Genomic DNA, 26,014 nt, shown 5'->3' on the forward strand with positions numbered 1-26,014 from the left:
TGAATTTGTTCACAACTGAATCTGTTTTCTCATTTTACTTTCCATTATAAATATTGTCTCAGGACAATACACACAATGCATAGACAAGGAAGTTTTATTTCATTTCCTGCAGTCATTTCTTTGTGGGTACAAATCGTATTTTCATACAACTTTTTCAATAACCCATGATGCATTGCATCCATACATTTGTAGCTCAAAACAGCTTTTACAAAAAAGGATATACAATATATACTCATATTTATATTTTTTTATATATATATATTTATATATATATAATATACATGTGTTTCTTTATGCATTTTAGTGTGTTTGTAACGGGTAACAGAAGCTTTAAAAAAAAAAAAAAAAAACAGCCAGGTGGAGATAAATCCCAACGGGAAGTCTTTACCAAACATAAAATGGCCAGGTTATCAAAGTTATCAACATTGGCTATAGTACACTCAACATGAAGCCCTTCAAACACAGTTTGCATATATTCCACAATTACAGTCATGTAAATCCAGAGTGATTTGTCCTTTTTTTTTTTTTTTTTTTTGTACTATGGACCCACATTTAACAGCTACATATGAAACAAAATTCTTTAACGAAGGAGGATCAGTTGATGGGTTAGTTCACTGAGTTTCTAAAGCTTTTTTTTTTCTTGAAACAGAATCTAACATATCATGCGATACATTCTTTTATACTTGTAATGATATGGAGAATATCAGGATTAGAGGTCTTTTTAATTCAGGTCTTTTAATTTAATTAGCTGATATGTGTTTTTTTCTTTAGTAGGGTCAAAGATGAGGAAAAATAAAATAAAACTAAAAAACAAGCAGGAAAACAAAGCCATAAATAAACATAGTACAGAAAAAAGATCACTCAGAAAGAGACTTGACTGTTTGAGTCAATGCAAATGATAAGTCCACTGTGCTGTGTTGTACTTTGTCAACATTACTTCAGGTGTTAATCACTTCACATTATATAGCTCAAAAATTACATCAGTTTTCAATACAACATAGTAATATTAAATTGTGTGTTTAGACTAATTGATCATCATTCATGTAAACATATTAAACCAGGTCATGCAAACAGTAGACCAAAACTTCTTCCACTAGAGGTGCACAGCACAGAGCAGGCAGAGCGCCCAGACTGAGATCCTCCCGACTCAACATGAGCCGGGTCTGGGCCAGGACAGGAGACTGACAGCCTGTGGATTTCTGTATTTTTATCACTGTATTTTCTTTTTTACTGTTTCTTTTTGTCTTTTTCTTTTTGTTTTTTTTTTTGCTGAAAACAAAATGGTGAAAATAAGCATGGTGTTTCTGTATTCCTCATGGCATAAGAGCTCATGGATATAAACAGTGGGGATCTCAGTTTGAGCCTCTGATAACAAAACAGCCATAAAACAAACAAACAAAAATGTCTCCTTTTGGATATTCATACATTTCAATGGTTTTCCCCGACAGGAAGCATGCAGACACTTCAGGTCAACACCACCCATTACTAACCCAGTCTGAGCCAGAATATAGGGTCCAAAAACCTCATGTTTTAATTGCTACTTTCAGGTATCTCCATATTGTGTACACAAAGTGGTAATTAGTCAGGAGAAAAAAGAAAAAAATAGTAGTAGACAAAATAAAAAACCCCAAAAAACTTAATTTTGCAGTAATAAACGCTCAGCTTTCAGACAGGCAGCTCTTTTATGATCACAAAACACGTTTACTGTTAAATTAACTGTTAAATGTTGTGTTATTATCCATCTGATCTGAACTTTTTTTGCAGTGTTTTCACTTCTCATCCACATAAAAACAGCATTTGTTGGGGAAAATTACATTTTAAGCTTGGCATTTTGTATTTATTCATGAATAGAATATCCAGCCATTAATGCCCACTACACACTTGATAGATCTAAACTGTATCCAATAAAGAATTAGATTAAATTGGGCTTCACTTGACTGAAATTTTCATTCAGTTAGAAAACATTTGAGTAGATGAGATGTAAAAATGGGCTGAACTGTGACAGAATTTGAATATGGCAGATTATATTGGGACTTAAATATATTGTATTCAGTTAAAATTATTTAGTAAATTTTAGTCAGTTGGGTGATAACTGGGATAAACCAGATTAGTTTTATTAGTAGGATTTTTAAGTTGAACTGTGTTACAGTGGACTGACTTGGGTTACATTTGGGGGTGAAAATCTCAAATAAATTTGAGTTAGTATTTACTTGAGCTGATCTATATTCAGCTGGAATTAACTGGAGTTAATCTGTCTATTTTTTAACTAAAGTGTATTATAGTTAGTTGTACGTAACAAGTCTGTGTGAGTCCATGAAGGTGCGCACGAAAAGCCTAAATGTTATTGGTCAATTTACTTTTGTAAATTTGGCTCTTCTTCTGTAAGCTAAAAATGAATGAGCAGAGTCTGAATCCTCCCGTAGTTCTAAGAGCAGTCGTTTGGATCCTGCCAGAGCTTTTTACTGTGTGCGCGGTTCTGAGCTGTGGGCGTGTGTGTGTGTGTATGGGTGTGTGTATGTATGTGTGTGTGTGTGTGGTATGATAAACTGAAGAGCAGACGGGTCACCCAGTTGGACAACTGTTTCACCTGCTACTGGTGCATTCACACCAATGATGTAATGATGACAAAACCTTCATACAAACATGGTGTTTTAATATCGTCGATCTCTGTATTCAGCTGTTCTTAGGTCGGCTGCAGGCATTTATCCGTCTTTTATATTTTTCCAGACTCCAGTTTTTAAAATGGAATAAAGTCCATTCCGCCATCTAAATGCTCTGTGAAAAGCTGCCTTCTGCATGTTCTCCACTGACAACTTAACATGTTTTTTCTGATTATTTTCCACCAAATCACTATGACTGCACTGCATTTAATAGCAAACAATCATCAAATCTAGCCAGACCGCAGCGCATGGTAGACCCAAAAACGTTCTCCTCCAGCTAAGGGATGTTTACTGTTTACTTCGGGACAAATTGCAACAAATCCACTGAATTGATTGACAGGTGCCATCATATCAATTGAACAAATGAGCGAACCTGACATTCACAGAGCATAACAGAGGTGACAAAACACCCCCCTACCTCCACCTCTCCTCCACCCCCCAACACCTCAAAAATGAATCCGGCACCACTGATCAAATCACATTGCAACAGAACTGCATTCAATTTAATTGAAATGGTTTACTTTATCTAAAATGTTCCCTGAGTGGGCTTTTGTTTTGAAGAGGTTCCACACAAACTGAGTTGTTCACTAGGCATTAAAACATAACTTGAGGGAGAAACAATGTTCACTTACTTGACTAGAGTCACTTCTTGGATAGTGGCTGGCATTTCATTAACGAATAAAGAGTAGAAAGACCTGCAGGACTCTCTTTAAGTACCGGCTCTCTTTAAATAGTATTTTCTCTGTGACCTGCCTGGCCAGATTTCTCAAGGAAAGCTGCCAGTATTGTAGAGTGTGTGGGCCAGATGGATGCAGACACAGAAATTATGATTAGAGGTAGATGTTTCACATAATGAGATAACAATTACGATAAAGGACAAAGCTTTCAGAACTCCTCTTTGATTGAAATCCCCTGTGAAGCTAACATTCTGAACCATTGGTAAAAAAAAAACAAACATGCTCTGTTATCGCTGCACAAAAAAGATAATTTCATTATAAGGATGGACTGCTGAGTTAGACCTTTTTAAACTGAAATAACCTCTGCATTCTCAAAGCAGTCTTACAGATTTTTTTTTAGTTTCTGGTTTGTTTTCACAACTAAATGTTTCAGATCCCATGAGTTGATACAAAATGCAGTTCTCAAATGGTAATTTCATTTATTAAAGGTAAAATCTATTCAAACAATGTATCCCTTTGTAAAAAAAAAAGTATTTGGTTGCTAAATTTAACAGTCCTTGGCAAAGACTGCCAACAAGCTGTGGGTTAACCTGCAATGTGTCTTTTTATATCTCAGTGGAGGAATGTTATCTTACTCTTCTTTGAAGAAATTTAATTCAGGCACATTGTAGCGTTTGAACATTTTAACAGCCTGATAACTGCTGCTTCACAGGATTTCTGACAGATTTAGGTCCAATCAGCAGTGATATTCTCTTTAGATCTCTTATGGAGGACATTTTACTCAGGCATGTGAACTGTGCAGTGCTTTACACATCAGAAGTGACTTTCTAGATGACAATTTTGGCTGTTTTTTTTTCTATTTGAGGATAATGACTCTTACTGTGGTACAATGTAGGTCCCATAGCTTAAGAAAGCTTTTGGACACTTTACAAACTTAAACTTTGCAATTTTATTTCTCATTTGTTATTTAATTCCTTTGAGATCTTTTAACCTATTTCACACTCCTTCCTGATTCTGATGGTCTGGCAGTAACTAGTCCTTTATGTGGCTGTAAAATTGAACAACAATGGGGTCAATTACAGGCAAAGGCTGAGATGAACCTTTCCCTGTACTTAACCTTGCTTTTGTTAGCATGCCTTAATAATTGAAATCATCACTTTAGAACTGCTTCTTGTATCTCCCCTGGTATCTTTGACAGCATAATTTGCTTAATGATGCAGCAAAACACTGAAGTGTGGCAAAAATAATGACAACAAAGCCCCCCAACAAACAATCTGTAATTGGGCAAATACTTTTCTTAAAGAACTGAATTAATAATCTATTTAAAAATAATAATAATAATAATAAAAAAAACTAACATGTATTTGGTTCTTTAAAAAAAAAAAAGAAAGTAGAGGAGAACTGTTGTCTGGGTATGTGCTCTGGTGGACATTGACTAATATCTACTCTGCCTTACTGGCCAGACTGGGTGGGCGGGTTCTGGGTGCTCCAAAGACACTTAATCATCATGACACCAGGAGGCTTTGCTTAGATGCGACTGGTTGGCCTGCAGCAGTAGGTGCAGCTTCTCAGGCTGTCCCGATCTGTGCTTCCCTCGTTACTTCCACGACGACCATCCTCGTAGTGGGACACTGGGTGAATTAAGAAAAACCCAAGGGTTAGTCATTACGAGTACAACATCAAAGTTAACATAATTTTTTTTCAGTATATTTAACATGAGAGATATCTGTTTGACTGTGACAGTGCTGCATAATTTAATATGTTGGCAAACCTGTCCAACTAATAAATAAGATTTATGAGTAGGAGGGAAGATATAAGATATGCAATAGAGCAGTATTAATGCAATAACAATTCAAGTCTAGCAACAGCACACAGAGGTCCTGCTGTAGCAGCAGGACCTCCATCTCACTCATTACCTTTAATATTTTAATGTTTTACTTTACATCATACACACTCAGACATTTTGAAAGTTGTAGTCAGGAGTTCATGGCGGGCTTAGATTTGAAGTTTCCCTATCCATTTGTAACAAAACTCTTATAATAAGACAATATTAACACAAAGTACCACCTGTAACCATTTCTACATCTGTATGTTGCACATGACACACATGATGCTTTATAACTGCAGGTCTTGCAGAGCTCTAAATCATTACTTTAGGAGTGACAAATGACAAGGATTAGAATATGTAACACAGTAGCTTGTCTTATAATAGAACACAGTCATTCACAACATAGTTTAAGGGAAACTTAGACTTTGCAAATAGGAATAATGAAAACAAAATTGTAGTCGCCAAAGAAATACATTACTTCCAAAGAGATACTGAATGTTGTGAAAGAAAACACACAATGCCATCTGCACAAAACATTTATATAACTGCTTTTGGTGCTTTTTGTCATCATTTGTCAACAGGCTGGGCTGAGTCACAACCAGATCGTCTCTCAAAAATACGGCAGACGGGGCGTCCTGGCAGCTAAAGGATTTGTAAATGAAAATATATCTTACATTGCTCATCATTATTCTGTCCTGTAAACTTCACAGTTGGTTAAAGAACTTTGTAAAATAAGCCTGAGATTTCTCTAAAGTTAATGTAGTACCTACTGTTTTCTACAATCTTAAATATTTTTAAATTGTGATAACATACAATGACTCACTACTTCTACAAACACCTGTTAAAATTCCAGATTTTTTGACCACAATGAATAACGTCCAGTCTTTTTTTTTCTGTCAGTGTCATCACATGTTTCCTGCCCACTTCAGCAGGTAAATAAACCAGATCAGAGGAAAATGTAAGGAGTAAAAAAAAAATTATAACCTAATTGCACATCCTTAAACTAAAACTTAGTTTGATTCCAGTCTTGTTGAGCTCTAAAGGAACGATGAGGTTGTTATTTTGAAAATAAAATTTGGGTAATATTTCTAAGTCAAAGTGGGGGGATGCCTAAAGACTCCAACTTTATGAAATCAAAATGATAAAATTAAATCAAAAGATATTTCAGCAAAGTATTAGTTTATGGTTAACATTTCTATTCATTGGTATAGTTAATTTACACAATTTATATGTAACTTTAAAAGTGGTAAAAAAGAAAATATGGACATTATTTATAATAGAGTTAATTGAAATGTAATAAAATGATTTCTACCTGAGGTTTGTACTCCACTGTGCAAAAGCAAAATTAAAGACTTAATCTAAAAATGTCTTTGGAGGTACCTTCACAAAGCACCTATTTTGCAAGATAATTATCTATTAACCACATACACTACTGGCTGGCTTGAAGTTGTATTTGCTCGTTGACTATGAGCTGCTGACTTACAGCTCTCCTCCTCCTCGTTCCCCAGTTCATCCTCCTCTTCCTCCACCTCCTCCTCTGGGAGCAGATGTCCATGGCAGGGACTGGTGGGAGTAATCTGACTCGGTCCCTCGAGACTGGTGCCCAGCTGCAGCCTCCGCATGTGTCGCACCACCGCCGTGGCATTGAATGCTTGCTGCAGAAGCCAAAAATACAAGAAAGAAAAAAGGCATATATATACATATATACATGTATATATGTATATATATGCCTTTTTTCTTTTTTCTGCCGCCTGTATGTCAAAGAATTCCTCTATTTTTTTCCTTGTATGTTTTCTTCTTTTTGACAGTAATTTGAAATATGAGTTGAAGAAATAAGTATTTCTAATTTAAAATGTTTTCTTTTAAACAGGCGACTGAAACATCATGCCAAATATACTCCAATAAGGAAAATGTAATAAAATGATAATTATTTTACTTATTAAAATAAAGTTGGCCAACCAATTAGAAATAAGTGTCTTTGTATAATTACATAAACAACTGAATAATAAATGTATACAAAAGTACATTCACAGAGTTGGAAAATAAATTTTTGACGAATGCTATCATGCATATTTTGTAAATCAATTCAAATGACTAAATAAAAAAAATTTTCTTATGGTGGCTCTGTTTTACCAGTGATTATGTTTTGGCGTGTTTTTTCTTAGCTGTAAATAAAAAAATATTTTGTACATAAAAACTTAACCAATAAATATGAAAATATTCTTTAAACTGAACAGTGAAGTGAAAATTGCAAAAATCACAGATGGTGTAGCCCACCAGAGGTTACATTAAATTATTTATAACAAACTCCCACACAGTCATACTGATGTGTAACAGAAAGTTGCCTCCCACCAAAAGATAAAAAAGAGCCATGTCAGTAAACTTCTGAGTGTGTTACGGTTATAGCTGGGATGTTTAATCCTTTGTCACACGGAGAAGAATTGTTAACTTGAAAATCCTTTTTATTTTGTATAGTAATCTCATTATTTTTGCTGCTCAACAGTAAACTAAACACAAAAATAAGTTTAGGAAAACCACAAAATATTCTGATTTTGGTAGAAAAGTCATCTGTAGATCACTGAATATCCTAAACATAAAGTAAGTCCGAAGCTGAGCCCACACACACAGCAGAAAAAGAAACATTATGGGTCAGTTCAGGAGCAGTTGAAGACAAATTATGGCCATGTTTGTTTTTAAGAAATGTTAAGACCTCTGCTCTTTCCCAGCTTAATCTATTCAGTTCTTAATTTCTTTCTCTGTAGAGACACCGTTTAAACCAGGGCATTAACATCTCCCCCAGGAGGCTTTAGTAAAAACTGTATATTTCTGGGGAGAAGATGGCTATACAGCTGATCTAAAAATAGTAGGAACAGTGCTCACATACAAGAACACAGAGAGATATGTCTACTTGAAAATACTTTCAGGATACAAAGATATTAAATTTTTATAGTGACAAGCCTTAGTCATAAGTTTATGACTGTCAGTCAATGGACTGATTGACAGAAAAATTAAGCAGCCAGACTTGGTTGCTTTACATGTGTCATCAGTGAGTGTCTGCTTTTATGCTGAGTCGATATTCCAAAACTAAAATAATTAAACTCAACTATTCTGCAATGGTCCCCAAAGTTCCTTCTCTAGCCTGGCAGTGCCAGAGCAATTGTCTGCATGAGTTTAATTGTTTTCATTAACTGCACCAGGGGAGGTGTAGATTTTATGCATGCCTACTTTGGGTTCAAGAGAAAGAGAGATAGATAAAGAGAGATGGAGAGAGAGAAAGAGATGCTATTGCTGCTAATTCTCATTCTTGTTTGTGCTGGGATCTCTAAGACGTTTTAACATATGGAGGCTGTTTTCAATAATAAAAATCTGAGGAGAGATTGAGGGACATTTTAGGTCTGTCAAGGTGTGAAAATTTGCCAGGTGGTGACTAATTTCTGTAAATCCAAAGGAGTGTGTGCAGTTTTTTTACTTCAGTCCAAAACACTAAATGTATAACGCCAGTTTTTTAAAAAAATACATATCTAAGTGAGACAAACAGGCAAAGAGGAAAGCATGTAATCCAACTCCTGTTGGACCTAAATCTGCTCCTTTCACAGTTTGTTGACTGACCTTCCATTTACTTTTGGCAAAGTTCTTCTTGATTTGAGCACTGACAGATTCATGAATATTCTTGTCCAGAGCTGTGTCACCACATATCCTGAAAAAATAAAATAAAACAGGACACATTAAAGGGACTTTTACAACATGGATGCTTGGAGTTTGCTCATCACAAGTGAATTTAACACAGCAGACTATTGACATCTGTTTTAATAATCATTTAATTGTTTCAATGTTGGAGTTAAAAGGATTCGTAAACTTTTCTTGAGCTAATCTGAAGGCCGTATGAAGTTTGGAGGACTGCAGAAAATCTGAAATGCCCATCACACAATCATCTAACCCCATTGTGTGACTTTTTTCACTTTGTAGCTAAGTTATTGTTTTCACTAACTTCACCAACTTCCTGGGTCCTGTTTCCAAAAGCATTTGTAAAAGCAGTCAGAATACATCAGAGATAGAGTTGATATACCTGTAGCCACTGAAGGGGTCACCTGAGTTCACCAATATTATAAGTGTTGTTGGTCAGCATATACTGTGTCTCTGATTAATGTTACTTTTGTGGAAGACCAATCTAATTCTGAGAGGGGGAGAAGAATAGAGGTGAAACCATCATTTATGACTCTTCTTACTCTTCTTATTGTCTCTCACCATTGATCTCTTTGTAAGGGTTGATTTGTAATCTGCATACTTGCATTTGCTTTATTAAGGTAACTTTGAAATCAGTTTGGGATTTTCAGCATCACAGAGAGGGTTCATTTCTTACCTGGCTCTGTCACCACAGTAACATATGAGACAAACTTAATCTGCCCTTTAACAGATTAGGTTTGCAGATTAGAGCTCAAGAGCATAAAATCAGTTTTTCTCAACCAATGAATGCCAGGAAACGAATAAATAAATAAAACCTGGTAGTCTCTGAACAGTGCCTTCATTTTTCTCCTACACCTTCTGTCTTTGAACATAATTTGATGAGTTGCTTCTCATCAGAATAAATCAATATCTACCTAAACCAGAGATTTTTAATTCTAAAGTTTGCTCCAGCTAGACGTTAATGGGTTAAAACTAATATTAGTTGTGTTTCTTAACTAAAATGCCTTAATCTTAAACAATGTCCATGTCAAAACAAGTTCAATCTACTTGCCATCCAGAGTAGAGTTTGGATGGCAGAAAATGACCTCAGACGTTTGCAATCTCTCCACTATTGCTGGAATGAATCCTTTTCAGTTTTCTGGCTCACTTAATTCAAAGGGGATTTAGAACAGTCAGGACTGTGGCACACAGATTAAACCAGCAGCTTTTACAACATCAATGTATCAAAAACAACTCATATCCAAAGTGAGTAATCCGTTTGCATCACAATTTGAGGAAAATGTTCTGTTTTGGGGTTAGTAAGAGTAGATTTCTCAAAGAAAACCCTAATATATTTGTATAAACTTGTTCAGATTAGAGTTTCAGCATTAGTCACTAAAGTGATCCTGAACTGAATCTAAATTGACTTCAAAAGGCCACAAATCCCACATTGTGGTCTAAGCTCATCTTAACCTTTTTTCTTTTTCTTAATCTAATTTCTCCCAAAACAGAAAGCTTTAAATTTCATACTGAAAATAAAAATATAACTTAAAGCATATTTCATTGGCCTTCTTGCACAGAAAAGTTGCAGCATTATTTATAACAGATACCAAAAATTGTTTGAGTTTCCTACCAAGGATGTTGGAGAGCCTGCTCACAAGTATACCTCTTCATGGAGTCCTTTTCCATCATATGACAAATGAAGTCTTTGGCTGCCAACATAATTTACATTCATGTTATTAAAAAGCACTGGTAATTGTGTCTACTGTAAATATTCTAGAAGTACCTGAATCTGAGATGTCATCCCAGTATGGAGAGTCGAATTCATACTCTGCTTTCAGAATCTGCTCAAATAACTTGGCATCATTTTCGTCGTAAAACGGAGGATATCCGCAGAGTCTGGGGGAACAAAGTTACAACCTGATCATTTTCTCAAAAAAAAGTTCATTTGAAATGTAAACAGAAAAGATCAACTCACAAAATGTAAGAAATAACTCCTATGGACCAACAGTCCACAGCTTTACTGTATGGTTTCTGAGCGAGGACTTCGGGGGCTGTGAAACAAACACAATACACAGAGAGTGAAAAATACACAAGATGTAAGTAATCTTGACCTTTCAGCAAAAGTGTGTGATCTAACAGGTCACTCTAAGCAGGAACAGAGCTCTTCTGAAGCACTTAGAAGTGGCTCAGAAGTGGATAAAGAGCCTCTTACAGTCCATTGAGTAATGAGGAGATGTCAGCTGTAAGAGCTCTCATAGAAATGAGAGAAGAAGGTGAAAAGAATCTGAATGACCAGATAAAGAGCTCCTCACCCACATAACCTGGAGTACCACACGCCGTGGACATGACACTGCCCGCTCCCTCGATCTTCGACAGACCAAAGTCGCTGATCATGATCTTGGAGTCCTCGTCCATACTGTAGTACAGTAAATTCTCTGGCTGCAAACAAAACAACGTAGGACCTGCTTTTTGTATTATTTTTTCAAAATGGAAAGCGAAGGTAGTGCGTCCGTCTTTTATGAAAGAAGGTACCTTCAAATCTCTGTGGACGATTCCCATATCATGGAGATATTTTACAGCATCCAAGATCTGGTGGATGAGCTGGCTGGCATCCCTCTCCGTGTAGAACCCTTTCTCCACAATCCGGTCAAAAAGTTCCCCACCAGAAACTCTGTCAAAAAGAAAAATATGTAAAAAAAAAAAAAAAAAAAAATTTCAATAAAATAAAGAGCTTACTTTTCTAAAAAAAACTTTTTAAACTTATCTTCAGTGAGAAAATGTATGATGTCGATTTGTTTTATTTTTTTATTTTTTTATTTAGCTTTTTCTGAGTGAAAGAAAGTTATTTTAAAAATTTAAGTGCAAATACATTCATTTTGTTTCTAGAGAAAATGCTCCCTCTGCCGGTCCAAAACAATGAACTGTACACCAGCATATGAAGATATTGTGATGAATTGAATATTAATGGTATGTCCTAATTTTTTCACATCAATTACATGAGCACTACATAAGGTTCATGAGTGGCATAAGTACAATATTTACATTAAAATTTAAATTAAATTAAATTTCATGCCTTTCCAATCATATTAAGTTTACAAAATGAAGAGGCTTCATCTCTTAACCATTAAAAATTAAAGTTTATTGTATGTGGAGTTTTGCCATAACAGATTATTTAGCATTTACAAATAAATCAGCTCTCAACTTGCAGAGAGAAAAAAAGGAGCCTTTTGATACTGTGATTTTTCTCCTCTGGCCATCATACTAGTGACTACAGCCAAATTAACAGGGCAGATGTCTTCAGATTATGTAAGTGGAGGATTACTGAGCTGATGTTTTGCCTAAATGAAATCTGGGTTTTAAATGAGCTTTTAGATTGGAGTCGCTTTGAGAGCGACTCCAATCTAAAATGTGGTTTTAATGAGGCTCTATTTAAATAGAAACCCAGACTTTATTTACAGTCTGACAACAAAGGTGGAAAAATATATGAATGTGAGCTAGTTTATTGGGAAAATGGTTGAATGCATTATTTGTGAACACAGATTATTACAAAGACCAGAGTAGTTGTAGAAAAGCTGACACAGACAGTTTTTGGAAAATAAATTGACATAATTAATTTGCAAAGTGACAGTTTCTTCTTCTTTATCCCTTTACAGATTGCTTTTGAATTAGTAGAACATCTTGTAACCTCTTGTCCGCTTTGAAATTTAAATAACTACCTTTTCTTTTTTTGGACTGCCAGCTCTTGGTTTATTGTATAACCCTAGACATGTTATCTTTCACTACCTTTCTTTAGCTGCAGTTTTGTTGTACTTGAGCTGGCCACAGTCTGAGTTTCACTTAATGATATCTGGTATAATTGGGTTGCCCAAAACTTTACGAGAGTCCTTCACATTGGCAGGGTTGCTGGTGTCTATCTCCAGCTAACATTCGGGGCGAGAGGTGGGGTACACCCTGGACAGGTCACCCGTCTGTTGCGGCAACACAGAGACAGACAGGACAAACAATCCTGCACACACACACACACACACACGCACACCTACACACACACACACACACACACACACACACACGCACACACGCCCACACACTTAGGGAGAATTTAGAGAGACTAATTAATCTAACAGTTATGTTTTTGGACTGTGGGAGGAAGCCGGAGAACCTGGAGAGAACCCACGCATGCACAGGAAGAACATGCAAACTCCAAGCAGAAAGTCTGGGAATCGAACCCAGAAAAATCTTGCTGCAAGGCAACAGTGCTACCAACTGCACCACAGTGCAGCCCGCCCCTAACTTTACCTATAAAAATTGGTCCTATTTAAAGGTAAAGGCTGTAAAATCCAAAATAGTTTAGAATATGACTACAATGTTTATTTTGCACCTACCAAAAACTTTTGCACTGTGATACATTTCTGAGCATCTCCACTGTTTTGGCTGCATTTTGTTGCTATTTTTCACATGTGTGGGTGTCTATGATGGCTAAATGCCTGGATTTTTCTGTGTATGTTTCCCAAGCAGGACAAGTTAGCTTAAAAACACTGACTCTTAAATAATTCCAGTTCTCACAAGGAAAAAGGGTAAAAAACACAAAACAATATATCTTTTTATTTCTCAATCAAGTAGTAGGACAAAATCTTATTTTAATTGCTTCTACAGTCATCCAGAGAAATCTGCAGAGAAATTATGGATAATCTTTGATTTAGACCATGGATAGATGGAAAAGAAGGAAGGGCTACTCACAGTTGCATGACAAGATATAGATGAGACATACTCTCAAAGATGTCCTCCAGTGAAACAATGTTTGGGTGCTTGATTCTAGAGGAGATATATGACAGAAATCTTACTGAAACAAGCCAGATCTCGTCACAAGTTGGTCAACAGATGTATCTGTGATGAACAGATCACATGAAGAAAAGTCTGCTCTCTCATTTTTATAGAAAGCAAAACTGGAAAAGCAATTACGTTACACAGAAAATATATAATGGTAAAAAAAAAAAAACTGTTCACTGAAAAATGACAAAAGTTAAGGAGGGTTGACATTCAGAACAACAGCTTGAACCACTAACAGCTTGAACTTAACAAAAAAAATAAACTGCAATAAATGCTAATCTCATCTCATTCAGAGGAGGTTGATCTGGACAAAGTGGCCGTCAAACTCAAGTTGAGAGCGTATGAGCTAACACCACTTCAACAAAAAGAGGGAAAAAAAGTCTAACTATTAACAGATTGTTTCACATCTTTCACTGGACTCCCTGTTTCTTTATTGCTTTGAATATTTCCAAAACTCCACACTCCCTGCTCTCCCATACACTTCTCTTCTTCTTCTTCTTCTATCAAAGCCTCCCGCACACACCTCCTCACCACTCTCCACACTCCCACCCTCTCTGTGTCTCTTTCTCTTTCTTCAGTACACTGCTGCGGGGAACTCCACACCATCTCCGCCTCTGTGTGCTGTTGCCCTAGAAACAGGGACACTAAAAATAGGCCTATCTTCTTTACTCCTGACATTTCCGGTGCACAATCCTACTGTTTCTACTGACACTATACATTCAGTCATCTTTTCTGTTGACCCCTGTGCTGGATCTACATGTGCATGTGGTGTGAGACGCTGCGCTGACAAATTCCTGAGCCCAAGGCGGATGCATGGCAGGTACCTCACCTGTGCAGAACAGCGATCTCGTTTTCAATGTTGTTCTCTTTTCCTTCCAGAGCTTTCTTAGGGATGCACTTGATGGCCACTAGCCTCTGAGTCCTCTTCTCCTCTGCGAGAACCACCTCAGAGAAAGCCCCCCTGCAACATATCATCACATATATATATATTGTAAATTTAATAGAGTGTGGAAAAAAATGTTTTTTCTATTTTTTTCTGCTTGTAAAATCTGGTTTTCCCAACAACTTCATATCTTCCATTCTTTTTTGTAACCATTGGTTTGCGTGTACGCTAGTGTGTGCGTACAGATGAAAAATTCAAAGTGGTGACATTCCTAAGTGATTTGGAAGGGGCTGGAGCAAAGGATCCAGCCCCTTTCAAGAAGACAAAAATGCAGTTGCTGTTAAGAAATGAAACTATTTTTGATCCATTCAATAATAGATAGTGTAAATGTAGTGGAGTTGCATCTGAGGGAGACCAGACTGCATTATGGATTATGGTCTGGTAATGATGAGAGGGAGAATTGTGTGTATTTACACAGTCTTCCCACTGAAGCGTGGGTGGAGGCTCAGGAGGAGGCCTAAATGCCTGAACATTGTAAGTAACCACGGGGATCTGATCCATGAGTGAAAAAGCACTGACAAGACGATCATAATAGATCACCACTCAAAAACCTGTTCTCCTGGGTTTTAAGGGGATGCGTCTAAATAGAGATGGGATTTTTATATATATTTTGTCAAATCAATCTGCAGCCTTCTCAATGTCAGAAACCAACAAATTCCAATATTCATGTTCAGCTTCTTGTTTGATTCCAGGCGTCTCTCTCTGATGTGGATTTCTGTTCCCATCTGGCTTCATAGAATGAATCCCCGCTTTGCTCCGTTACATCCTGCAATCATGAAAACAGTGCGGAAAAATTCTAAAGCTGTCAAGAGAGGGGCCACTTTTCACACTCGTCTCCAGTTTCATTTTTAAACCGTCCTAAAATAATCCCCTCAACAAAATCACATAAGGCTCCTGTTCTCATCGACCCATAAAAGCGTCTTAATGCGTTTATGTCTGCAGCATCTTTAGCCATGGATTCATCAGAGAGACCAGAACTCTAAACCTCAATTATCTGCCAGTTAAAAGTTTTTGTTGAGGAAGTTGAATGGGAAACCACAAGAAAAAATAGAAGAGGCTGAAACTTGATATTTCCATTCCCTATAAGAAAAGACACAACCTGATCTTAAATCAGACTTTTCTTTTGTAGGTCTGGTTACCAAAATTGTGTTTGTTGCTAAATGCCACAGCAATGGGAGAGAAAATTTCTCAGTCATATTTGTAAATTCTGAGGTTCACAGAAATTTATGCACATTTCTTATATTGCTTTTTAAACTGCATGCTTTTGGTTAAACATTTTGGCTCTCTTTCCGCTCAAAATAATTTGCAGGAATTCTGTCCCATTCCTCTAGAAAGAACTGGTGTACGCTGCTTTACTATCGTTTCAGCTTGGATCACAATTTTTTTGTTTTGTTTAATGAATGACCAAGCAATCTTAATGTGCAAAAAAGCTTTAACTTAGTTTGTAGTGAAACTTTTAAATTGTACCAATTGTACCAATTATTTTAGGATCTTATATTTTACGATCCTAAAATATAAAAAATTAGGAAGTTAGTGCATATAAAGTATATTCATATTGCACCTTATTATATTCATATACTGACTTCAAATATAGATAAAATATGCTTCTTTTTGTTGTTCTATCCATCCATCCATCCATCCATTTCTTCTCCCTTATCTATTTAATGAAGGGTAGCTTTCTGAGGAAAATGTTATGTCAAAGCTGTTCTATGACATTTATATTCATGGTCACAGAAACTGCCAAGCTGACAGATGAATTAGCTATGAGTCTCTGAGACCAGTGAGTCATGCAAAACTTTTATTTATAAATTTTTTGAACATAGAGTTAAAGTGAGGGCAAGAATTTGTTACTGGCATTAAATTAGTTTTTGCTGTACCATGGTTTAACTGCATCATTTAAATATTTAAATCCACGAGGCCTGACTGTAGCACAAACCACCCATTTTTCTATTTTTATGACTGTCAGGCGTTACTGTACAAAGTGCACATTAACTCTTCACAAAATCTCATTAGTAGAGAGCAGTAGCGACAGTAGCTTCCTCTCCTCCTTTGCATTTCTCTCACAAATCCACTGAGAGCCCACACCTACTATGTCTCCAAGGAGAAACGAGCAAGTGGATGGTTAATTACACAGTGTCTAATGGCAACAGAAGATACGTGTGTATGTGTGTATTCTTCCTGATTTAGTGTCAGGCTTTTTGACTCTCACAAGGATTTCAGAGAATCATACTGCTAATAAAACTAGTTTGGTTTATTTAGAAGAACAAACACAGTAACTCTAAATATTATACATCATGTATTCATGGTTGATTTAGTTTATGACCACATTTGTGCTACATTATGCAATCTACCTGGAAACAGTAGCAATTTTGTGCTAAGAGCAACATTTTAGTTTGTGTAGTCATTTTAAAAAAAATAACACAGCGATAAATACTCAGCTTAGTTTATAAAAAAAAAAAAAAAATCACATTTAATTTTTATTTTTAAATCTCTGGAAATTAAATTAAACACGATATTTATAAATAAATACCAAAAAGTAGTACTTTTACAAATAATTAAAAATGGATTAACAAAATAGTGTGATTGTTCTGAGGAAAAAGTTAGGACACCCTGATGAGAAAAGGAAAAAACAAACTTCAGGAAATTCCATCTTATCATGTTTACAGTGAGATAAACATGTTCTTTTCTTAAAGTGCACACACCCCATTTCAGTCACATTTCTTCTGTCCTTTTCTGATTGTACAAGAATTAATATTTACATCCACTTCAGCAACAACCGATTGCAGGTCCTGTGATGACATTTTTGAGTTTTGGAAACTTTTGTAAGCATCTCGTGGAAAGTCCTCAGTCAATATTGACTGTATTAACTAACTATAACTAATATAACTAATTATAGATAGACAATAAGATATAGCTAATTACAGATAGATAATAAAATATAAGTAATTATAGACAGACAGACAGATACTACCAGACCCACAGCCATCGGCATATTATGAACACATGCAGGACAGCATGGGTCCCTGTCTGACACACTCTCACGCTCACCCCCACCCAGAAACAGACACACACATACAAATTGGTGAAGACACTGTAATCCCAGCTGCCTATATGGGCAAATATTGATTCACACATTCTCAATTTGCTATGAGTGTCTCAGTGTTCGAGGTACGAGCTGTATCTTCAAGACTTCCCAAAGGGGTGGTTTAATTATATTAAATAAACACAAACGATGTTGATTATTGTATCAATTATTATGCTTTTAATTTTGGCTCCATCACCCATCTTAAAATATCAAAATGATCAGCCGGGACAAAGTTATTTGTTTTTAATTCAATTGTACATGGAAATTTGCAGCCAAATCACTCCAAAGGAGTCCAAACACAATTTGCTTACATCAAAAGCACTGACTGTGAGTAAAAGATAAACACAAACACTAATTTCACCTTTTGGTTTGTGAAATTCAGCTTAAAGCATGCAGGTTTTGAGTCAAACTAAGTGGATGAAAAATAACAAGGGCAGGAGATAAAGTTTGAAAATAAGTTGAACCAATATAGTCTGAAAAAAAAGTGTATACATATCTTGGCAAGACTCTAACACATTGCACAATCAGGAACTGACGAGCATAATTGATCTTGCATTTGTTCAGTTTCCTGCTAAATCTTCCATCCATTATCTGAACTGGACAGGTTGCTAGTCCATCAAAGCGCCTACAAAATTATACATAATTCAAATATCTCCAACTTCTATAAAGGATGTCTTCACAAAATTCCCCCATCATATAACAACTGTGCAACTTGTCCTCTGGCTCCTCTTAAATCATGAGTTGGTGAAGCCTCTTACCTCCACAGACAACCTGACAAGCACAAGTGCTTTGTAGTAGCGTTAAGAGGTACATAGGCACATAGTTTAAGCTCTTACTGGATATATCCACCTGAAGAGAACAGGTAACTCTTAAAACCGACCCATTCTGTAATTTACAACCCTGTTGGTTTTTTAAAAAGATGATAAAATGAAATCCTGTGTTTGAAAACATGGTCCCTGCATTTAAACCATATAAAAACTCCAAAAATATTTTCATCCATCAATAAACATCTGAAATTACACCTAAAAGGAAAAGTTAGAATATAATCTTTATCCCTTGTTGCTCTAATCTACACATCTGGCTGTATTACTATTCTTCAGTAAAATTAATACTGGTTTAAATGTAATAATCTAAACCAGGGTCAGCGTAAGAGCAGTGGAAGGTAAAGTTCAGCAATACCCAAAGAATGTATTGCATTCTTTGAATAGTTTTTAGTGTTTTTGTGTGAATGACAACATTTTTAGAATGCATGGCGTTTTTTTAATTAAAATATGTTGTAACAGCAACATTTTACAAAGGATAAGTAAACCCTTTGTGAATATTTGTGCAAGACTGAGCGTCTCTGCCTCAAATTTAGAGCAATTGAATTGGGGGTTCATTTATTTAAGTTTGAATACATTTTAATGTTCACAGAAAAATTCATTAGAAGAATGAATTTCCACAATTGGAAAAAATGTCTCTACTCTCAGACTAACATAACTGATGAAAATGGGGAATTTCTCTCCCATCTGCTAACCCTCCTAGGAGGACAGTTTGTCCTAAAGTGGATTCCAAACAGAGGTAGAACTGTGGGGATTAGCCGGATCTGAAAATAATATTTCAACAAAAATCAATTAACTTCACACACTGAATTCCTGGATAAAGCTCCTCAGTAATCATTTCTCTGAGCATAAGGAGCTTTTCATCTATGTGTTTAATTCTGCACTCAGTCAGGTTCATCTACAGCGGCAGGAGGAAAAATATTACTGCAGCTTGTTTTTCCCTTTTTTTCCTATTAAAATAAGGAAACGAGGTATCCCAGCCAATTACATATTAGAGATTGTTATATAACTTTGTAGGTCCTCATTTAAATTACAGACATTTAAATGAGTTTTTGTCAAAGATTTGTTGAAGAAATCAACAGAAATTCTCAACTTTAGAGTTTTGTCAAAGTTAAACTGTGAATATCCACATCTGGCATGTGGATGCCTTAAGTATTATCAGCTGTGCTCTTTCAGCATTGGGAAAAACAGTTTCATTTGAATCACTGCTGTTTCACTTTCCTGGAACTAAACCAGTGTTTTGCGGGAATTAATGTCCAATGCTGCCCAGCCTCTCCGGGGGAAGCAGGTGTGATTCCAAAATGAGAGAAAACGGTCTCACCACATATGGCGGCATCATGTCATGACAGGTGGGAATGCGCTGGGGTCACCTGTACACAGACTGAGAGTGGGGAGTTGTTCCCTGACCATCTGGGCTCAGTCCTGTCCCTTTTGGACAGGGAAAATCCGAGACCAGCTCTTAACTTTACTTACTTTATGCAACTGATTTGTGATTAATATAGCAATTCTTTTTTTTAAAAATGGGATGAATAAATCAAGGTATAATTTGAATTTCAAAATTCAAACTCAGTAGCAATAAAATAATCTAACCAGGGTCAGAGTAAGAGCAGTGGAAAGTAAAGTTCAGCAGTAGATTATGTATCTGAAATATTTGTCAGGGTTAATGGCAGCAGTTTCATTAATGTCATCCATTGATCTTGATTACTCTAAAGAGTTTTTGCATCGATCCATCATATTCAGTTGGCTCTTTAGAGTAAGATGGAACACAGATGCATCCGATTCACCCTGACTCTCGGGAAAAAATAAAGAAGGCGTTAAACAGATTTACAAACTCTATTCAGCTGTGTGTTCTAAAATCTAAAGTATATATTGTTTTAGACTTCATATACTGATATGCCACAGCAAACAAAGCCCAGTTTTAACAATGAAAAGTGATTTCCTTTAGTGTCTCCCTCAGCTATGGGCGCAAATCAGACTGTAATAAAAGTAAAACTCGACTTCTCTCCCCAGGAAACTCAAAATGTTTGTTGTAAAGTACAATTATTTAACTCCATAGCTGTTTTTTTTAAACAACTGTTTAAAAAAAAGTAAGTGCTGTTTTTACAGCATGGCTAGAACGCCAACAACCAGTAAAAGTGTGGAAGAAGGTGCTTGGATCAGATCAAGTCACATGTGAACAGAAAACAAATCCATGTGTGGCAGAGAACTAGTCCTGCACATCATTCTGGACTTGACAGGAACACAAAGTGGCTCATATGTAGTGGCAACATCATGCTGTGGGAATGCTTTTCTTCAGCAGGTACATGTCAGGAACCGGTGTGCGTGTGTGTGTGTGTGTGTGTGTGTGTGTGTGTGCGTGGGTGGGTGGGCGTGTGTGTGTGTGTGTGTGTGAGAGTAACGCATCTTCTCTAGCGAGGATCTTGGTGAGGAGCCAGGGCAGTCAACGCACGTGGAGATCATCAGCCTCATCAGGGTGTGGAAACAAAGGAGATGCAGATCCTTCAACCACTGCTGGAGGATTAACGCTACCGGTTTCATCAAGGAGATTTCCAAGTTAGAGTGATCCCTCTGTTTCCTCCTACCGAGTCTCTTTCCTGCAAGGAACCTGCCTGCCTGCCCCGCCCATTCCCAGTCATCATTTGACTCCATCTGGACCTTCGGCTCACTTTATTCTCACCAAAACTCCACACGGGATCCAGGACAACCTTCCCCCCACGGTTCACCTGAACCGCCATACAAGTGCCGCTGTTCGCGCATTGCTGTCATAATCCCGAGACGCTACGTGGACCTGTCTTTGTTGTCCGATCTTTTGTTAATAAATTCCCTTCTTCTAACTTGGACTTTTTGAGTCTGCATGTGGGTCAGAAGATTAGAGCCGAACATGGCAGTACAGGGAAGCTGATCAGAGATGAAGGAGCTAAATACAGAAGAATACTGGAAAAAAAGATAGTAAAAAGCTCAAAAATAAAAATAAAAATAAAAACTTCAGACAAGGGCAGAAATTTACCTTCTAACAGGACAATAATCATAAACACACAACCAAAGCAATATGAACTGGTTTCGATCAGAGCATGGTAGAACAGCCCACACACGGTAGAACAGCCCTGTCTGAAAAGCCTGAAAGCTTAAAATTTGTCGCAAGACATGAAAATAGACTTTCACAGACACTCTCCATCCAAATTGGCTGAGCGTGAGCTGTTTGGCAAAGAAAAATGGACCAAAAGAAATCTGCTTCTAAATGTGCAAAATTTGTAGAAATATACACAAAAGAATATTGTGGCAGAAATTATTCTCTCAATACAAATTCTTGCAAAACTCTTCAGACTTATTTGTAAAAAAAAAAAAAAAAAAAAAAATCCCCATTTGAGAATCAAATGTTCTTTCCCCTTCAGTTAACTTGATGTGGTTTAAATGCCTGTAAACCTAAGGACTAAATTTTCCCAAAGCTGCAATGAAGTCTAAAACCAAAACTTTCAGCGCACAACATTCTGAGCTTCTGGCACTTTTTTTACACTAACCAAACTATAAAAGTTAACTGTACTTCTGGGAAGGAAAACAGTTGGTGGGAGTGAAAGGAGTGATATGCGTGTTTATATGGAAAACAGCAAAGTCAGCTTAAAGCCGCGGCCAAGAACAAGAGATGTTTGACCCAGAATCTCTAGTGTCCCAGCTCAACTCCAACAACCCAAACAGCAAGGATTGATGGAATGAAAACATTCTCTTTGTTCCTTCATCTGTGAGCCTGTGTGTGTGTTGAATATGCACTTATTTTGGTATCCAGTAATGAAGCTTGTTTATATTAGTTTTGAAAATGCTTTGAGCAAATCTCCTTCTGCAGAGGCTTCTGTAGAAACAGTGCACTGGACATAAATAACTCTTTCTCTCTGGACAGCAGATGCACTTATCCAAAATCTGTTTGTCTGTAAATTTGCACCTGTTTTAACTGATGGACAAATACATGTACACTCAGCTCACTATATATATTATTACACCTTTAAACTACTGAGATCAAAAGATGCTCATTTGGCAAGTTGTGTTAAAAAAACCCCCAGAATTTAACTGCTGCATTACTTACGTTCCCAGCACTTCTTTGAAGTCATAATGTTCTTTGATGTCTGATGTCTTCTTCTTCCATCCGTTTCCATCCTCACCAAGAGGCATCCTACAACGATGATTGGATTCGCCACACTAAAGCTTAAGGTCAGAAAGAACATATTGCGTACAGTCAAGTTTTAAGCAGCCACACTAAAAGCAGATCACGATTACAGTAAGAGGCACATGCTAAGTTTAACCAATAAAGCGACAGGAACTGAATGGGGATTTGTCAAGCTGTTTTTAAATGCTTAAAGGTAAATATCTTAACAGTGAGAAACACACATCTTCTGTTTTTGAAAATGTTCCCCTGGAGCTGGTTTGCCTCACATGGATAGAAAAATTTCATTTTTGGGTTACTTTATTGGAAGTATTTTTACCCCTCGAAAGTAGAAAACCAGGGGCATGCTGTGGTGGCGTAGGGGACAGAGCAACCCACGTTTGGAGGCCTTGAGTCCTCGAAGCAGCCATTGCGGGTTTGATTCCTGAACCCGGTGACATTTACCACTTGTCTACTCCCCTTTCCTGTCAGCCTACTTTCATATAATGGACATTAGAGCCCACAAAAGACCCCCTGGAGGGGGGAAAAAAGCAGAAAACCTCACTAATTTTCCTTTTTGCAACTAGAATGCACACAAATCAAGTGACACATCATTTTTTAATCTGAACTCTAACATCCAAGACAACATGCATTCTATTCTATTTCAATGTGAGCCCATAGAAGGATGCTTAATTCAGTATTTTGTCCAGTGACGGTGGAGCAGAAATTAGGACAGATTTTGTTTGAGAGGCAGCAGCTTCAAGACGTCATGGTGACTAACAAGGCGGATGTCGTGACCAAAGCTGGAGATAGACAGTGAGGTCTATCTCCCTGTCTATCTCCTTTTGCAACAAAATGCAAAATATTTAGCTGTGTTTATGTTTTTTGTCTTCTTTAATAACTGTAATTTTCTCATGCAGTGCTCAGGCTCCTTCAAACTCCTGTATTTGGGAGTGTTAAAACTTTTGTGAACTTTAAGTTTAAAGAGGTTGTTTTGTCAATAAGTGAAGGGCTGAGGCAAAGATTTGTAGGTTAACCTCTTGCTATTTGATGGAAGAACAAGAATAGTTGGATACTACATCTTACTACAAAAGGAGATGCCATGTGAACATTACCTTTTCCTACACTGTGCACCACACAAGAAGATTATTTCTTTAATGAAAGGACATAGAAATAAAGCAACAGAAAACATGGCACAACTGACACATTTTTAAAGACTTTGTCCTGCTTTTTGACAGGATGGTGCACAAGGTAGCGAGCCATGTGGCATACATGTATAGGTTCATATAAACATCATATTTCTATATTATTGTCGACTACAGCAATAAGCTGTCCGGTTGCCGTTCCATAGGATAAATCTTCACTCCTTATATTGTAATGTCATTTCAGTTTTAGGAAGACGTTAAAAGATTTTTTCAATACGTTTTCTGAAACAGAAACATATGAATATGTGTCCCTATATCAACTGCAAAGATATAAGGAAAATAATTAAGTAAATGTTTCCTTAAAATGATGTATATTCTTAGGGATCTTAAACTTGCAAAACTGAATCCTTTGTATACCAAACAAATCAAGCAGCTAGAAAGAGTCTTTAGTATACCTAATCTATTTATCGTTTAGATTTATTATCATTATCAAATCCTTTATTTGCATAGTTTTGGATAAAACGCTACATATTAGGCCTGTGATCCTTTCTTTGTTTATTGTTTGTTTTTCATTATTTGCGTAAATTAGAGGAAAAATCTAAAGGTTAACATTTTGGGACGCTGAAGACACGCCAGCAAAAAACAAAGCGCTCAATTCTCAATTAGTAACGCCTCAAAGTGGCACAACTGCAGATCTTTCTGATGACATTCCGCTTTCATCAATAAATAGCAACTAATAATAGCGTTTTAAGCATGGCCAATAGAGGAGCAGGCTACCACAAACTGGAGGACCTGTGCTATATTTAACATCTAAAGCTTCCAACAGTTCCCCTTACCTGAGGGGGTGGTAGGGAAGAATCAAAATATGAGGAAAATTCATACAGGGATATGCATTCTAGGAGCTCTTATCAAGTGGAAACTGAATTCTTCTGAGTAACATTCACCAACCTGTTCTGCATTAAGCCTGCAGGGCGTGCATGACATGTAAGTGAGGGGAGTCTGCATGCAATGAAACCATTCGCAGGTGCCATGACCAATACTCAAGCCTACTTATTTTTTAGGATGGTAATAATTAAATAACCCCCTTTTAAATAGAAAGAATAGGCGGTGTGGGTGTGCAGCCTGCATACTGCAGCGTTCAAGGGTATGGCAGTCAAACGTAAGCAGCATCTTTAGGTTAAATCGGGAGGCTGCGGACGTGGAAGCGCACCAAATGCGCTTTGTTTTACGCATAAAGGAAAGTACATTAAAAACCGGATAGTGCATTCGAATAAATCTGCAGCTGGAAAGGAACGTACCTAAAGGGCGATCTGTAGCTGTGCGGTGTCCTGCTTTCCTCTGGGAGAGATGTGGTTGCTGAGCTTGTGCGCAGCGCTGGATGCGCTCAGACTTCTTTTGACGTCAAGAAATCCAGACGTCTACGGACGTAGTGTACCATAAAATCATTAACTGTTCTGTCAACAACACGGATCTGCAAATTTTAGTTTCTGGTCGTCGAGCCACCTTCTCTTAATATGGGAGGTGCTTTCTTTTCTTTTTTTTTTTTTTTTTCTTTCCTTAGACATCTGCTTGAGCAGAGCGTGCAGGTTCTGCACAGTTTTAGGGGGATTTCAAAACAGGCACAGCGTGTCATTGTGAATAATGCATCAAACAGCAGCAGCAAAAGCAGCAGCAGCTACTGAGGAGAGATTTTTTTTTTCTTCAGAAGAACATATTCTAGTATAAGTGTATTTCTCTTGATGAAACAGAATGTAAATCAATAGAAATCTTAAGGTAACGCCTATTTTCATTTTTGAGTGATTCAGACACTCCCACTCGTTTCTCCAAGTTAGAAAAGTCTGGACACACTGTCAAAGATAACTTTGTATAAAGGGTGTGGACAGGCAAGACGTCTGTTAGAAGATGCCAGTAAATGAATAAAGAGAATGATAGATTATTGTTTAAAAGAGATGTTGGTTGACAGCATGGTTAACTGGAATATGTGGAGGACTATGATAAATCAGAAATAAACAAAATTAATAATAAAAACTTCAGTAAGTGACAAACCTCAGCTATATCTGCTAGGTTTATCATTATGTTGGTGGCAAAGAATGTTATTTTTTTTCGTTATTTTTGGTTTTTTGGAAAGTAAATGTCCTGGTTTAACAAACAACGGAATGTTAATGGCAAAATATTGTCAAAAACTTTACAAACACATTTAGTAGTTTACCAGTGCAATTAATGGCTTCTG

The 26,014-nt window shown here is 36.8% G+C and overlaps 1 protein-coding gene across 1 annotated transcript; it reads right to left on the bottom strand.

The window, feature by feature from the left end:
- Positions 1-97: 97 nt before the first annotated feature.
- camk1a (calcium/calmodulin-dependent protein kinase Ia) lies at positions 98-25,293 on the bottom strand. The gene is made up of 12 exons (XM_044121260.1): positions 25,083-25,293; positions 22,583-22,701; positions 14,488-14,619; positions 13,569-13,643; positions 11,364-11,502; positions 11,144-11,270; positions 10,807-10,882; positions 10,615-10,727; positions 10,462-10,540; positions 8,775-8,862; positions 6,649-6,820; positions 98-4,968 (listed from the first exon to the last, which is right to left on the bottom strand). The coding sequence occupies exons 2-12, from the start codon at positions 22,666-22,668 to the stop codon at positions 4,865-4,867; spliced, it is 1,191 nt and encodes a 396-aa protein (XP_043977195.1). The 5' UTR covers positions 22,669-22,701; positions 25,083-25,293; the 3' UTR covers positions 98-4,864.
- Between the last annotated feature and the right edge of the window lie 721 nt (positions 25,294-26,014).

Source organism: Gambusia affinis, linkage group LG07 (assembly GCF_019740435.1).
Source record: "Gambusia affinis linkage group LG07, SWU_Gaff_1.0, whole genome shotgun sequence".
Classification (NCBI taxonomy): Eukaryota; Metazoa; Chordata; class Actinopteri; order Cyprinodontiformes; family Poeciliidae; genus Gambusia; species Gambusia affinis.

Bases quoted from the DNA above. Each gene is read 5' to 3' on its own strand.
- camk1a (XM_044121260.1), bottom strand. From the start codon at position 22,668: ATGCCTCTTGGTGAGGATGGAAACGGATGGAAGAAGAAGACATCAGAC. The intron at 10,541-10,614 runs GTACTTCTAGAA...TTATGTTGGCAG, and splicing joins GGATGACATCTCAGATTCAG to CCAAAGACTTCATTTGTCAT. The intron at 8,863-10,461 runs GTAGGAAACTCA...TTATTTTTTCAG, and splicing joins CAGGCTCTCCAACATCCTTG to GATATGTGGTGACACAGCTC.